Genomic DNA, 16,845 nt, shown 5'->3' on the forward strand with positions numbered 1-16,845 from the left:
CTGATTCAGACACATTGAACTTCTCTCAATTCCTCAACATTCTAGGGTTTTGTTTTTGTATTTATATTTGTTTTAGGAGACAGGGTCTCCCTCTGTCACCCAGGCTGCAGTACAGCGACACGATCACAGCACACTGCAGCCTCTACCTCCCAGGTTCAATTGATCCTCTGGCCTCAGCCTCCCAAGTAACTGGGACTACAGGCACGTGTCACCACACCCAGCTAATTTTTGTATTTTTTTGTAAAGATGGGGTTTCACCATGTTGCCCAGTCTGGTCTCAAACTTCTGGGCTCAAGCAATTTTCCTGCCTTGGCCTCCCAGTGTGCTGGGATTACAGGCACGAGCTACTGCACCTGGACAACATCTTGGGTTTTTTCTCACCTCTAGGGCTTCACACACGGTATTCTTTGGTCATAAACGCCCTCCACCACCAAGTCATTTCATTTGGCAAACTCCTACATCTTCATATGCTCTGAGCTTCAGCTTTCATGCAGGAAGCTTGCTATGACCGCCGAGGATGGCTCAGAGTCCTTGGGCTTCTATTGTGCCCTGCCAACCCTATTATCACGCATTTCACCCTGAATTGGAAATGCCAGTTCCCTTGTCTGGTACCTCACTAGATTCTGACAGGACAAGAATTGACAATTTTATTCATCATTATATCCTCAGCCCCGAACACCACTGCTGGCATGTGGTAAGCATTAAAAAATATTTTTGCCTATAATATCAGTCTTTTTCAATCACATTCGTCTTTTTGCATCTTAAGAATTCTCTGCATGGCACTCAAAGGTGGTACCAAACAGCATCTTTAGGGATAACAACAAGTTTCATTTTTAGAGCTCTACCTTCCTCTGATTATTCAAATGTGTGTTCCCTTCCTCCTACTTGACAGCATTTTTTCATAGATTTTATGTTTCTCCTGACCTCCTCCTCCAATGAATAGAATAGATCCAGACTTGGTGCCCACCAACAGACGCACATCATGCTGACCCTGGCCTCACTTTCTATCTACCTGGGTGCCTGCCAATCTCCTCTTCAAGCTATAAAACAGACTGCAATGTCCAGCTCCCAGCTCCCTCCCATTTCCATCTACTGTGCTCCTCTAGACAGAAATGGGACATGTCCTATCCCACTGCCATGGGTATTTAGTTAGAATTGGAAGAAATTCCAACTTCAGTCAATGCCACTTTAAACCAGGAGTCCCCAGCCCTTTCAGTTTAAATGAATCCCAGGGACAAGGACATAATTTTGATAATTTTGGCAGGTGTTCTTAGAACACACTTTAGAAGTCTTATTTATGTCCTATATATTAGAGTTTCATCTTAAAGCAGCCTTGTATAGAAAATTTTGTAATCCTGTTAATGTCTTTGTTTTCTGCCTCTATAATTAAGAACTTACCTTTGACCTTTGGAGCACTGACCCTGTTTCTCTGGAGTCTTCCTCCTGAATGGGTCACTCCCCGTTTTTTCTTGAATAAACTTTTTTTTTTTTGAGACAGAGTCTCACTCTGTAGCCCAGGTGGAGTGCAATGGTGTGATCTCGGCTCACTGCAAGCTAGGCCTCCCGGGTTCACGTCATTCTCCTGCCTCAGCCTCCCGAGTAGCTGGGACTACAGGCGCCTGATACCACGTCCGGCTAATTTTTAAACTATTTAAACTGGAAAAAAATGAAACAAAATAAAGTTTAAAATAGAAAAATTAGCTGGGCATAATAGCAACTACTTGTAGTCTCAGCTATTCTGGAGGCTGAGGTGGGAGGATGACTTGAGCCCAGGAGGTTAAGACTGCAGTGAGTTATGATTCGCATCACTGCACTCCAGCCTGAGTGCCAGAGTGAGACCCTGTCGGAAAGGGAAAGGGAAGGGGAAGGGAAAGGGAAGAAGAAGGGGAAGGGGAAGGGGAGAGAAGGGGAAGGGGAGGGGAAGGGGAGGGGAAGGGGAAGGGGAGAGGAAGGGAAGGGAAGGGGAAGGGGAAAGGAAGGGAAGGGAAGGAGAAGGGAGGGGAAAGGAAAAAGAAAGAGAGAAGGGAAGGGAAGGGAAGGGAATGGAAAGAAAGGTGGACAAAGACATGCAGACTCAAGGATATTAAACTGTTTCAGAGCATGTGAGTTTTATTTTTCAAACTGGAAGGTTAGCATTAACTGACAATGGCTTTCATAAATTCAAAATTCATATTCGCTTCATCAAAATCAAGGTAATTCTACATCTATTTCTCCAGCCCCAGCTTCTCACCTTCTCAAGCTATAGGATGTTGTCATGCAAGTGCCCTACAATCGTAATATCAAAATGTTCCCCACAAGGTAGAGGAAGTAAGTTTGGGCCAAAGAGAATCAAGGCATCAGATAGAAGCAAAGGGGAATGAAGGGTACACATGCTGCCCTCATTCCAATCTCTGCCTACAGCAACGCCTAAAGCCCACCCACAATGCTGCCATTCTGAAGGCACAGGAACCACCCCATAAACTTTAAAACATGCCCTTTTGCCAAGCAAATTCAAATTAGATTTCTCCCTTATGCAACCAGGGGTTCTCACTAATACAACTGCTTTACATAATACCTATATTGCTGTAAAGTTCGGTATAAATAATTTTTATAAAATTTTTTAAATCTTATATTTACATAGTACTTCACAATTTTCTAAATTGTTACACACATTATCTCTTTTGGTGTGCAAAAGTAATTGCTTGAGATGGCTAGAACAGCATTTACTATCTATGGTTTTAAAATAACAACAATAAAATAAGACACAGAATAATTTAAATTTTGCATAAGGTCACACAGCTAGTGAGAACAAAACAGGAGATGAACTCAAAGCTTCTGACTCCAAATCCAATACTCTACACCCAGAACTCTGGTCTTCTGATTGCTATCCCAGTGCTCTATGCACCCCTTGATGGCTATGCACATTTGTTAAACATACTAGAGACTATCTTTTGAAAGGAAACCTTTCCACCATGTAAATAACTGCCTTCTAGTTGGCCTACTTTGTTTCGGTTTTGTTTTTGTTTTGAGACAGGGTCTCTTTCTCTCTGTCCCCCAGGCTAGAGTGCAATGGCACAATCTCGGCTCACTGCAACCTCTGCCGCCTGGGTTCAAGGAATTCTACTGCCTCAGCCTCCCGAATAGCTGGGATTACAGGTGCCTGCCACCATGCCTCGCTAATTTTTGTATTTTTGTAGAGATAGGGTTTCACCATGTTGGCCAGGCTGGTCTTGAACTCCTCACCTCAGGTGATCCCCGTGCCTCAGCCTCCCAAAGTGCTGGGATTACAGGCATAAGCCACCACACCAGGCTAAGTTGGCCTACTTTGTAAATGTGATTTTTAAAAATAATATATCCCTAATCAAGGGATACCCCGGCTGCAATTATTTCGATTACTGGAAACTAATGAAGAATTAGTGACACCTTGTGGCAAAAGCTTATTAATTCATGTTCTACTGCTACCCATTTTCAGAGATGTCCAAAGGCTTCATGCACTTCACTAAGAAGTTAAAACAAGAGCAAAACTTTGGAAAGAATAATCTAGGGTTGCAACTCTACCTCTGTAACTAGATTCTCTCCTCAATAACTCTACATGTGCTTCAGTCCCCTCCTCTTCACAGAATCTGTGTGACTTCAAGTTCACAGATGACTTCCAGGTTGGCAAACCCAGTGATTACTTCTCAAGTCTCATCTTTCTCAGCTTCTCAGTGATATCTGACCAGGTTGAACACACTGTTCCTGAAACCCTTGGATTTGACAAAATCAGTTTCCCTTCTCCTTTAAAATGTTGTAAAGCGGTCTAAGTGCTCATGAGTACCAAATTTATATCTCTAGTTCCACTGAACTTCAGACTCACATCTCTAACCTGCCAGTGTGACATATGTATTTGGATGTCCAATAGCATCTGTCCAAAACAAAACTCTTGGTTTCCTGCTCTTTCCAACAATTGACTGCATCGCAGTAAATAACATGATCATCCTGTCAGTTTAGTAAAGCCATAACCTTAGCAGTCATTCTGTAATCCTCCACTACTTACTATTAGTAAGTGGCAGTGAGGAGTAGGAATAAAGGGACTTAGTTCATTCTCTGAAAGCTCCCAAATGCACCCCTTCTCTCCATTTTTCCTACTATCACCCTAATTCAAGCCAGAGTCTCTCAACCTACTCAGCACCTTCCTAACTAGTATCTTACTCTTCACCTCTTACAATCCATTCTTTACATAGCAATCAATGATCTTTTTAAAACATAACTCAGATGATATCCTTTCTTAAAACCAAAATCCCCATAATCCCAACTCCTCTTCCATTCTACAGAGCCCTCCAATTTGCCCCCAGCTTCCCCAAAATCCTCTCAAAGCTCACGTCTTACCACTCTTCCCTGGCGTTCCATGTTCTAGCCACGCTGGTCTTCCTTTCGCTCCTTAAACATACAAGCTTATTCCTTCCTTAGGAACAGTGCACTAGCCACCACCCTCTGCCTGGGCGGCTCCCCCAGAACTTCACGTGGTTCACTGCTTCTTTTGTCACAAGGTCTCTAGTTAGATGTTACCTTCTCAGGCTTTTCTGCTACTTAACTGAAGGCAACCACTCATGCCCCCCACCATGACCACAAAGTTTTTTTGTTTTCACCAAAGGTTTTATCTTTCCATGAAACTTTCTTTTTTTTTCTTTTTTGGTTTATTTGCCTATTATCTATTTCCCTACAGTAGGACAAAAGCTTCGTCTATCCCAAGCTCTTACAATACTGCTCAGTACAAGGAAGGTGCTTAGTGTCTGCTGAATAATGAACTATCGTAAGTTCTCCCTTGCATTCTCTTACCGATATGGTTTGGATCTGTGTCCCCACCCAAATCTCATGCCAAAGTGTAATTCCCAATGTTGGATGTGGGCCTGGTGGGAGGTGATTGGATCATGGAGGTGTTTTTCATGAATGGTTTAGTGCCATCTACTTGATACTGTCCTCAGGATAGTGAATGAGTTCTTGCGAGATCTGGGTTTTTTTATTTTGTTTTGTTTTGTTTTCTTTGAAGCAGAGCCTCACTCCGTCACCCAGGCTGGAGTGCAGTGGCGTGATCTCAGTTCACTGCAACCTCTGCCTCCCAGGTTCAAGTGATTCTCCTGCCTCAGTCTCCCAAGTACCTGGGATTACAGGCACGTGCCACCATGCCGGCTAATTTTGGTATTTTAGTAGAGACAGGATTTCACCATGTTGGCCAAACTGGTTTCAAACTCTTGACCTCAAAGGATCTTCCCACCTCGGCCTCCCAAAGTGCTGAGATTACAGGCGTGTGCCACCGCACCGGGCCAAGATCTGATTGTTCAAAGGCATGGAGCACCTCCCCTTCTTCCTCTTGCTCCTGCTCCTGCCATGTAAGACACCTCACTCCTCCTTTGCCTTCCACCATGACTGGGAGATTCCTGAGGCCTCTCCAGAAACAGATGCCGCCATACTTCCTGTACAGCCTGCAGAACCATGAGCCAATTAAACAGCTTTTCTTTATAAATTACCCAGCCTTAGGTATTTCTTTATAGCAATGTGATAACAGACTAATACATTTACCTACACTTAAAAGCATTTCTGAAACCATAGCCTTTCACTCACTTTTTGCACACTTAAATGGAAAATATGCTGCTGCTTCTTTTCTTGGATCAATTGTATACCCCTGCTATTCACTCATTCAAAAAACTATTCTAACCAAACATTAAGTAATATGGTAGGCCTACAAATACAAATAGAAGATGATCCCTACCCTCAAGGAACTCATGGCCTAGTAGAAGCAAACATGTTAGCAAATCATATAAAAGCCATATGCAAGTATATTGGGAGAACCCACTCCCGATGTTTAACGTGGGTTCTTCTCTATTTCCTAAGTGTCTCAGCTGGGTTGAGAAATAAAGGGAAAGAGCACAAGAGAGAGAAATTTAAAGCTGGGTGTCCAGGGGAGACATCACACATCGGCAGGATGCGTGACGTTCCCCGAGCTGTAAAACCAGCAAGTTTTTATTAGTGATTTTCAAAAGGGGAGGGAGTGCACGAACAGGGTGTGGGTCACAGAGATCACATCCTTCACAAGGTAATAAAACATCACAAGGCAAATGGAGGCAGGATGAGATCACAGGACCACCGGATAAGGAGAAATTAAAATTGCTAATGAAGTTTCGGGCATGCATTGTCATTGATAACATCTTATCAGGAAACAGGGTTTGAAAGCAGATAACCTGTCTGACCACAATTTATTAGGTGGGAATTCTCCTCCACCTGATAAGCCTGGGAGCACTATAGGACACCGGGGCTTATTTCATCCCTTCGGCTTCGACCAGATGCCTTAAAAGGGGCCATCTATAGGCGTACCTTCAGGGCTCATTCTCTTTCTCAGGGATGTTCCTTGCTGAGAAAAAGAATTCAGCGGTATTTCTCCTCTTTGCTTATGAAAGAGGAGAAATATAGCTCTGTTCCGTCCAGCTCACCGTCGGCCAGTTCAAAGTTACCTCTCTTGTTCCCTGAACATCGCTGTTATCCTGTTCTTTTTTAAGATGCCCAGATTTCATATTGTTCAAACACACACACTCTACAAACAATTTGTGCAGTTGACACAATCACAGGGTCCTGGGGCGACATTCATCCTCCTCAGCTTACAAAGATGATGGGATTAAGAGATTAAAGTAAAGACAGGCATAGGAAATCACAAGGATATTCACTGGGGAAATGATAAGTGCCATGAAATCTTCACAATTTATGTTCAGCGATTACAGTAAAGACAGGTGTAAGAAATTATAAAAGTATTAATTTGGGGAACTAATAAATGTCCATGAAATCTTCACAATTTATGTTCTTCTGCCGGGGCTTCAGCCGGTCCCTCTGTTCGGGGTCCCTGACTTCCCGCAACACAAGTAAAAGATGGGGTTGTGGCTACAGTGTATATGAACCCAAGTTAGAGGCATCAGAAATGCCTTCCTGGCCAGGCACTGTGGCTCACGCCTGTAATCCCAGCACTTTGGGAGGCTGAGGCGGGTGGATCACCTGAGGTCAGGAGTTCGAGCTCAGCCTGACCAACATGGAGAAATCCTGTCTCTAGTAAAAATACAAAATTAGCTGGGTGTGGTGGCACATGCCCGTAATCCCAGCTACTTGGGAGGCTGAGACAGGAGAATTGCTTGAACTCGGGAGGCAGAGGTTGCAGTGAGCTGAGATAGCACCATTGTACTCCAGCCTGGATGACAAGCAGTGAAACTCTGTCTCAAAAAAAAAAAAAAGAAATGACTCCCTAGAGAAAACAACAGGAGCTGAGGTTTAAAAGAGGAGTAGAAGAAAAATCCAGGAAAAGAGACAAGGAAAAATCATAAAGCACAAACACAGCGTGGAAACATGATAGTTCATGCAGTGAAGGACCGCAAGCACTCAGCTCTGCTAAGAAAAAAGTACAAGACAGAAATCAGTGAGATGTGAAATTAGAAAAATACACAGTAACCATGTAGTGGCAGGCTTATAGCATAGTTTAAGAAACTTGAACTTATTAGGCAGTGGGTTATGGAGCAAGCATGGTCAAGGATGCCTTTCTCTTAGATTATTGTTTGGTTCCATAGACGATTTAATTTAGACTACATGGGGTCAGAATGACGAGGTCAAAGGCTGGTAGGAATAGGAAGGACACAAAAAAGAGGATCCAGAAGCAAGAAACACTGAGGAAGTAAAATGGACAGGACTTGGTGATTATTGGGATATGGAGAATGAGGGGAGGGGGAACAAGCAAAAGGGGCAAGAAATGGGGGATCTGGGAGTGGAAGGACAATGAACATCATAAGCTGACGCTTTCTTGCGTAAGTTCTAGAGTTCAGCAGTCAAGGGCTTAAGTCTCGGTCCTGTCACTTGCTTGCTATATGACTTTGGTAAGTTATTTCAACTTCTCTAAATTTCAGTTCCTTGCAAATTAAATGGGAATAATATCAGAATCTACCTCATTGTTAGACTGGGATTGTTATAATAACTAAACGAAATCAGGTATGTAAAGTGCTTAGCACAGTGCCTGCTAATCAGAAACACCTATTGATTAAAGAATTTTAAAATGATTATCTGACTATGTCTGTGGTCATAGATCTACCTTTCCTCTTCTTACTAGGGATGAATTGTCCATGTTTCTAGGCAAGGCCAATCCCTCAACTTACACATAAGAACCTATTCCTTTTTGCCAACATCATTCCACCAATTCTTCCCTCCATCCCACACCATCCATTCCACCCTCTCTCCTGAATCACTTCTAGAAACATATACACACACAGTCAATTCTTGTATTAAAAAATATTGAACCTGTTCTTGACTCAATTTCCCTTTAACTACCAGCCCATTTCTTTCTTCTTTCCTTAAGCCATAAATTGCTCTTCTGCCACTCTTTTCAGGATCCATTATAACTGAACTTTCTCTTCTATAACTTCATGAAAGTTGCCTTTTTTCAGATTACCAGTGACTTCTATGTTTCTAGAACCAATGTTCTTATCTTGCTTAGCACATGTATAGCATTAGATATAGCTGATTACTCCCTTCTCCTTGAAACACTTTCATTACTTAACTCCCAGGTGACCAGGCTTTCTGCATTTTCTACCATTTCTTTGACCCTCTTTTGCAGTCTCCTTTGCTGATTATTCGTCATTTTTCCAAACTCTAAATATTGGAATACTCAAGGCCTTATCTCTCTATACTCCCTTGGTAATCTTATCAAGTCTCATGGCTGTTGATTCAAAAATCCACTTCTCTAACCCAGACCAATCTCCTAAAACTATAGACTCCCATGTCCAACTGTCTACTCAACCTCTCCACTTGGATGACTAACATGCCTTCCAAGCGTGATGTGCCCCAGACCAAGCTGCTAATGCTCACTCCAATAATGGCTCCTCCCCAGCATTCCCTGTATCACTAAATGGCAACTCCATTCTTCTAGGTACTCTAGTCAACAACCTCATCATGGCCTCTAGCTACAGTCGAATAGCTTAAATTAAACCAGTCCTCTCATGGGAATAAGCATAAAAGCTGAACATTTAAAAAAGCACACATAACAAAAACTATACAGGCTGTTTGAAGGCACTGGAGAGCAACCAAGACGGTCAAGATATGAGAGCCTGGGATCCCAGGAAGAAGAGAGATGCAAAAAGTGATACAGAACTTCTCCATTGCTTTTTCTTATTAGGGCATTTGCTGAGTTTTGTGCAGGGCATTTATGGCGAGCAGAAAGCAGTGACCTGGAGGTATTGGGAACCTTTCAGATATGAGGAGATAAAAAATTGGAGTTGAAAACTGCTGACGGGACTTGAAGGGATAAGATCTCAAAGAAAGAAGGATCATAAAGAAGCCAGTCTGACATTTTGTTTGGCTTTTATCCTTGAGGTATTTGCTGAATTCTAAGCTGTAAGGGCACCGGAAATCAAGAAACCAAACAGTTGCTAAATAGTTAAAATGCTAAGTGTACATTTCAACAGTCTCACAGAGCTGGGGGTACAAAAATTGGAGTTCAAGGTTACCCAAAGATGGGGACCTGTTAAATATCGCAGATGTTCATGTTGAGAAAGAACAGAAAGGCCTAGCTCTGGGATAAGACCAAACCAGAAAATGATCAGCCCTCACAAAGTCTGAATCCCTGACTAAAGGTCATCTGAGGCTGAGCACAGGGGCTCATGCCTGTAATCTCAGCACTTTGGGAAGTTGACGCAGGTGGATCACTTGAGGTCAGGAGCTCGAGACTAGCCTGATCAACACGGTGAAACCCAGTCTTTACTAAAAAAATACAAAATTGGCCAGGCGTGGTGGTGCACACCTGTAATCCCAGCTACTTGGGAGGCTGAGACAGGAGAATTGCTTGAACCCGGGAAGTGGAGGCTGCAGTAAGCCAAGACGGCACCATTGTACTCCAGCCTGGGCAACAAGAGCAAAACTCCACCTAAAAAAAAAAAAAAGGCATCTGTTCCTACTCTAATTGCTTGCCAGAATAAAATTAAATCCTTTCTGGAAAAAAACAACATCAGCCACAGTCTCTATGCAATTTTTATTTATTTTATTTTATTTTTTATCTTTTTCGTCAGAGCCTCTATGTGATTTTTTCCTGCACAATGTCCAACATTTAATCAGAAACCTTAGGTTCATCTCTTATGCGTTTCTTTCTCTCATGTACCACGTCACGTCCAATCTGTTCTACCTTCAAAATTGAGCTGGGATCTTCCCACCACTTTTGGCCCAGATCCAGAACCAAGCTCCACCAAAAGCAAGGCAGTCTGCCCCCCGGACATGGCCTCAGCACTGACTGACCGCACCTCTCAGGCCCGAGCACCACACCTATACCAGATCCAAGCCACTCTCTCACCAGCCTTATTGGGAGCAGCTTCCTATCTGGTCTCTCTGCTTCTGCCTTCGCCCCACTTCAGTCTATTCTCAACCAAGCAACTAGAAAAAACAAATGTTTTTAATCAAACTATGTCAAGCTTCTATACAAAACCCTTTAGGGACTTTTAACCCTAGAGTAAAACCTAAAGTCCTTTCACTGACCTACAACAAGGCGCATGGCCCGGCCTCTGACTTCATCTCCGAATGCTCCTCTGCTCCACTCACTCTTACTCCCATCCCCAACATGGCTTCCTGCCTTAGAACTAGGAATTGGCTGCTTCCTTGACCTGGAATGCTGTGCCAATTAGTATCAATTTTCATTTCTTCACCTCCTTCATGTCTTTACTCAAACGTCACCTTTTCAATGAAGCCTGCTCTGAAAATTGCTAGGTCTCCCATGCCCCAGCACCTAGCCTTCTTTCCTGCTTTATTTTGCCTTAGCTATTATAATTATCTAACACACATAATGTACTCACTTTTCTTGTTTGTATGACTCCTCCACTGGAATACAAATTCTGTCAAGGCAGGAGTTTTAATCTGTTGTTTGGTTTTGTTTCTCACTGCTATATCCCCACGAACACGAGGGGAGTGGGGGTGAGGGACAAGAAAACAACAGTGCTTGGCACATACTAGATACTCACAACTATTTGTGGAATGAATCATTCAGTTTCAGATCATCCAAGAGTTGTCCAGAAAATAGTCAGATATCCAGGACTGTCATCTGAGGGAGAAGTCTAGGTTAGAGATACATCCTTTATTGCCCTGAGTATACAGGTGGTACTAGAAATCATAGATGTGAAATGGGACTGCCCTGGGAGAAAGGAGAAGAGAAACAGGTTGTGGATAAAAACTTGTACAGGCCAGGCGCGGTGGCTCACGCCTGTAATCCCAACACTTTGGGAGGCTGAGGAGGGTGGATCACGAGGTCAAGAGATCAAGATCATCCTGGCCAACATGGTGAAACCCCACCTCTACTAAAAATACAAAAGTTAGCTGGGCAGGGTGGCATGCGTCTGTAGTCCCAACTACTCAGGAGGCTGAGGCAGGAGAATCACTTGAACCAGGGAGGCGGAGGTTGCAGTGAGCCGAGATCACGCCACTGCACTGCAGCCTGGCAACAGAGTGAGACTCCATCTCAAAAAAAAAAAAAAAAACTTGTACAAGAACCTACAATGGCTATAAATTTCTTTATAAAGCCCACTGTGGCTGGTATAGCACCACTGGTTACTATCACGCACGTCCGTGTGAAGAGACCACCAAATAGGCTTTGTGTGAGCAATAAAGTTTTTTAATCACCTGGGTGCAGGCAGGGTGAGTTCAAAAAAAGCATCAGTGAAGGGAGATAGGGTGGGGCCGTTTTATAGGATTTGGGTACGTAATGGAAAATTACAGTCAAAGGGGGGTTGTTCTCTGGTGGGGAGGAGTGGGGGTCACAAGGTGCTCAGTGAGGGAGCTTTTTTGAGCCAGGATGAGCCAGGAAAAGGAATTTCACAAGGTAATGTCATCACTTAAGGCAAGAACCGGCCATTTTCACTTCTTTTGTGGTGAAATGTCATCAGTTAAGGCAAGGACCGGTCATTTTCACTTCTTTTGTGGTGGAACCTCATCAGTTAAGGCAGGAACAGGCCATTTGCACTTCTTTTGTGATTCTTCAGTTACTTCAGGCCATCTGGGCATATAGGTGCAGGTCACAGGGGATATGATGGCTTAGCTTTAGCTCAGAGGCCTGACAGTTACCTACTCAATACCCATTCTATTCTGCCCCAACATCCTTCTAACAGAATTCGTTCATCTCCTCCCTGGCCAAGCGTTTCTTGGAGGCCTGGGAAGACTGGTTAGCTGGTCTAATCCAAACATGGTGGTCTTACATATAGATCCTAAGCTTAAGTCAATATGATGTAATTCTGGTCAGCTGGGAGTTCACGAGGGGGTTTTGCTCTTCCAATAAAGACAAAAGAGAAGATACTTCTATTACTATCTTGTTGAAGCCAACAACCCAGGGGACAGAGTGGAAAGGCAGGGGAAAAAATGCGGTGTTGATAATGTGCTGAGCCCCCAAGTTAACCTCCAGGTTAACCAACCTGGGGGGTGTAAAATAATGAATTCCTTATTATTCAGGACTGTCACCTGAGGGAGACAGTCCTTATTATTTCAGCCACTTTGAATTGGTTTTTTGTTACTTGAGGGAAAAACATTTTTCTTTTTTTTTTTTTTTTTGAGACGGAGTCTCGCTCTGTCGCCCAGGCTGGAGTGCAGTGGCTGGATCTCGGCTCACTGCAAGCTCCGCCTCCCGGGTTCACGCCATTCTCCTGCCTCAGCCTCCCGAGTAGCTGGGACTACAGGCGCCCGCCACCTCGCCCGGCTAGTTTTTTTGTATTTTTAGTAGAGACGGGGTTTCACCGTGTTAGCCAGGATGGTCTCGATCTCCTGACCTCATGATCCGCCCGTCTCGGCCTCCCAAAGTGCTGGGATTACAGGCTTGAGCCACCGCGCCCGGCCAAGGGAAAAAAAACATTCTAATTAATACGCTAGTTTTTACGGTTTCCACGATGTGGTGCCAGCCTTTCCTTCTCTACATATTTCTACAACTCATCTACACAAGCCTTGCTTACAGTTTTCCAAATACACCTTGCACTTTTTGAGCCTTTGATCAAGCCATTCTGAATGCACTTCCCCCAAGAGGCTGGCCAGTTAAAATACTATCATTCATCAAACACAATTTAAATGTCACTTTCTCCTGTAGCCCTTTCAGAAATTACCTCAAAATTAAATGATCAGACCTAAAATCTTTTGGGAGTGTTTTCGCCTCTAGAATTTACCACATACCTTTATGTTGGTGTTACTTATGGAATGCCTACATCTGCCTTATGTCATAGACTTCAAAGTGGAGATTGGGTCCAGATCTTAATATAAAGGCTTACCATTTACCAGGCACAGCTCTAAGTATTAACGGTTTTAATCCTCAAGACAAAACCTAAAGAGATAAATTCTTCCATTGCCACTTTGTGGATTAGGAAAATGAAGCACAAAAACATTTAACTTGCCTGAGGTTTCGGAGCTAGTACATTGTAGAATCTGGATTCAAATCAAGACAGCAATTAGCTGAATGAAGGTGTAACTGTAAATGCAAATAACTGATCACAAGGGATACACATTCACTCACACAAGATACAAGATTTTTAACGTTGCCGATACTAAAAACAAAGCGTCTGCGTTTTTAAGCGCAGCCCCACCCCGCGATACTAGATTTATTCTTCAGAGCTGGGAGCCTGATGAAGGGGAACTATTCCTTTATATTTTTTAAGACTCAATAAATTGCCCACTTCTTTCCCAAAATGAGATGTCTGTTGGGGTGGCCCTTGTCGCTCCGTGTGCCAAAGGTCCTCCGATTGCTAAGGACACAGCGGTGAGCAGAGAAGGCAGGTGAGGAACTGCACGGACTCAGCTGCAGAGGGCGGCGGCAGCCCGCCCCTGGGGCGGGGGAAGTGGAGGTGCCGGGAGACATCAGGAAGCCCTTCCCTCCCCGGGCACGTAACAGAGCTGGGAGCCTGGCTGCCAGAGGTTTGTCATCGCGGGGGCGGCCTGGGAGCGCTGCGGCGCCGCGGCAGGAGAAACAGCCAAGGACGCCCTGGAAGAGCAGGAGCACGTGGGCGAGAATGGCGCCAACACCAGCCCTGCAAAACCACATCCCAGAGCGGGGCCCAGGACAGCCACCATTACCCCGCAGGCCTCAAGGAAGACGGTCAAGTCAGCCAAGGCCGCCTCCCTAGTCAGGAGCCTCCCAAAGCGCAGGCGCACCTACCCGGGGGGCGCGGCTGGGCGGAGTCAAGAGCCGGAAGAGCCTTGCGCCGCAGTCCTTCCCCGGAAACCCGCGGGCCGGAAGTGTCGGGAGTTCCAGCTCAGAACGCCGGGTTGCTGGGTAACCGATGAGGCCGCTGCAGCTGGTCTCTGTGGTGCTGGGAGCGAGCCCAGTGTAGCTCCCACCTCCTACGCTGGTAACCTCCCGTCCCGCCCGCTTCCCTTGTTGTCGCTTCTCCTCGCGTCGGGGAATCCTTGCCCTTGGCACTACTTACATCTCTCCGGGTCCCACGACACCTTAGCGCCTACCTGCGTCAAAGCCAAGCTCCACCGAAAGCGAGGCAGTCTGCCCCTGGACATGACTTCGGCGCTGACTGATGGCACCTCTCGGGCCCCGAGCACCTACACCTACACCAGCCGGCCCCGAGCACTGCCCTGCCAGCGCAGCCGTTACCGGGACAGCCTGACGCAGCCGTGAGTGACCAGGCCAGCCCCTGTGTGGTCCATACTTGCACCCCATCCCCGGGCCGGGGTCTGGCCCCTTCGCCCTGGCAAAAGCTACTTATATGCTGTCTTCCCTTGGCTGCACTCTGCCGAAATAAAAGTTCTGCCCTAAGGAATCTCCCGTGGTGTGGAGGAGTGAAGCAGGAAGGGGCATGGATTGGGCAGCAGCTAACTTTTAGTGATACTGAGTTGCTGCCGTGGTCCTTACCAGGTACACGAATCGGCTCATTTCACAAAGTTTGAATTGTACCAGTGTGTATTGAGGGCCAGCTACGTGCTGAGCACCTTACTGGGGGCATTCAAATACGTTTTCTTACTTAATCCACAGTGCTGTGAAGTTGGTTTTATAACTCCATTATGCAGATGAGGGAACTGCGGTGCAAGGATAATCCAACAATAGCATATCCAAAATGGGAGCCGAGTAAATCTCTTCTGCAGGCTTTGAGCAGGAGTAAGATTATTCTTCCATGCAGGACCACGTATTGGCTTTTTGTGGTGCTGGTGGTGGTGGTGGTGGTTGTTTTGAGACGGAGTTTCGCTCTTATCGCCCAGGCTGGACCGCAATGACGATCTCCGCTCACTGCAACCTCCGCCGCGCCCCCGCGCCCCTGGCCCAGGGTTCAAACGATTCTCCTGCCTTAGCCTCCCAAGTAGCTGGGACTACAGGCGCCCCTCACCACGCCCGGCTAATTTTTGTGTTTTTAGTAGAGACAGGGTTTTGCCACGTTGACCAGGCTGGTCTCAAACTCTTGGCCTCAAGTGATCCGCCCGCCTCGGCCTCCCAAAGTGCTGGGATTACAAGCGTGAGTCACTGCGCCTGGCCGGCAGATTGTGTTTTTACATCGATGAACAGTTGCAAATATTCAAACATACATAGGAAAGAAAAAAATATACAAAAGCTCTTAAAGTTCTCTTAAAGTTAAACGGTTCTCTAAAATTATTTCCATAAGCCTCAAATGTTGAATTCAGCAGACCTTTACAGGAATGCAAGTTCCATGGATGCAGGAACCTTTGCATCTTTTGTTCACCTAGTACAATGCCTGGTACATAGTAAGCACTTAATACAAATTGTCGAATTGATGATTGAATATCAACAGTGTAATTATTGATGCTTGTTTCAAACACTGTTTCTAAATTCATAATTATCTTGTTCTGACATTCTTTTGTAAGAGATGTCTATCACTGTGAGAAAACTAAAATAGAAAATTTAAATCTGAAGAGTGGTCATTTATGTTAGAAAAGGATTCAATTTAAAAATTTTCTAATCCTTCCAAAAACACTTTCTGGTGCCTTTAAGTAGTTGCTTACAAATCATTACTATCCAATCAGACCAACAAATTAGAAACAAGAATCAAGGATGGTTCTTTAGGAACAACTTTTTTGATAGTTGATTAGTATATTGAAGTAATCTGTTGATTAGTTGCTTAGTATATCTGAGTAATGCACAAGACAGAAAAATCTCAATTTTGAGAAAGTAGTATCTTACAAATCATAATCATTGATATCCTAATGGATAAAATATTAATATTTTATCCATAATTTGCTTATGGGTAAGGATAATATTCTCCTCTGATACCTTTATGAATAAAATATTTTTTAAGTGTTCAGGAGAGTAGCTGGGCATGGTGGCATGTGCCTGTAATCTCAGGTACTTCGGAGGCTGAGGCAGGAGGATCTCTTAAACCCAAAGGCAGAGGTTGCAGTGAGCCAAGATCACGCCACTGCACTCCAGCCTGGGCAACAAAGCGAAACTCTGTGTCAGGAAAAAAAAAAGTGTTCAGGAGAGTACTTGTCTTAATCCCTTTTATGTTGCTTTAACAGAGTATCTGAAACTGGATAGTCTATAAAGAGATGTATTTAGCTCACAGCTGTGCAGACTGAGAAGTACAAGAGCATGGTGCTGGCATCTGCTTGCCTTCTAGTGAGGACTTTTCTTATTGTATCATAACATGATGGAGAAGGTCAAAAGGGAAGCAGATACGTGGGAAGTGGCCAAACAGGAGGAAGTACCTCATTTTGTAACAACCCGCTTTCTTGGGAACTAGTCCTGTGAGAACTTAATCCAGTCTCTTGAGAGTAAGAGCTGCCTCACTACTGCAAGAACTGGTGCCAAGCTATTCATGAGGGATCCACCCATGATCCAAACACCTCCCACTAGGCCCCTCTTCCCAACACTGCCATATTGGAAATTAAATTTCC

At 44.6% G+C, this 16,845-nt stretch overlaps 1 protein-coding gene and 1 long non-coding RNA gene across 3 annotated transcripts in view; one reads left to right on the top strand and one right to left on the bottom strand.

The window, feature by feature from the left end:
• Positions 1-16,845, bottom strand: part of LOC105536545 — a 34,340-nt gene that overhangs the window by 8,888 nt on the left and 8,607 nt on the right. The gene's annotated exons all lie outside the window — the stretch shown is intronic.
• The window catches only part of RSPH3 (radial spoke 3 homolog (Chlamydomonas)), a 23,466-nt gene continuing 20,254 nt past the window's right edge, over positions 13,634-16,845 (top strand). Inside the window, exon 1 of one of the 2 annotated variants that reach the window (XM_011975936.1) lies at positions 13,634-14,616. In XM_011975936.1, the coding sequence (XP_011831326.1) occupies positions 14,501-14,616 (116 nt within the window). In that variant the 5' untranslated portion in view covers positions 13,634-14,500. The remainder of the gene's footprint in view (positions 14,617-16,845) is intronic. The other variant, XM_011975937.1, reaches the window with a different exon arrangement.

Source organism: Mandrillus leucophaeus, unplaced genomic scaffold (genome assembly GCF_000951045.1).
Source record: "Mandrillus leucophaeus isolate KB7577 unplaced genomic scaffold, Mleu.le_1.0 Scaffold160, whole genome shotgun sequence".
Taxonomy (NCBI): Eukaryota; Metazoa; Chordata; class Mammalia; order Primates; family Cercopithecidae; genus Mandrillus; species Mandrillus leucophaeus.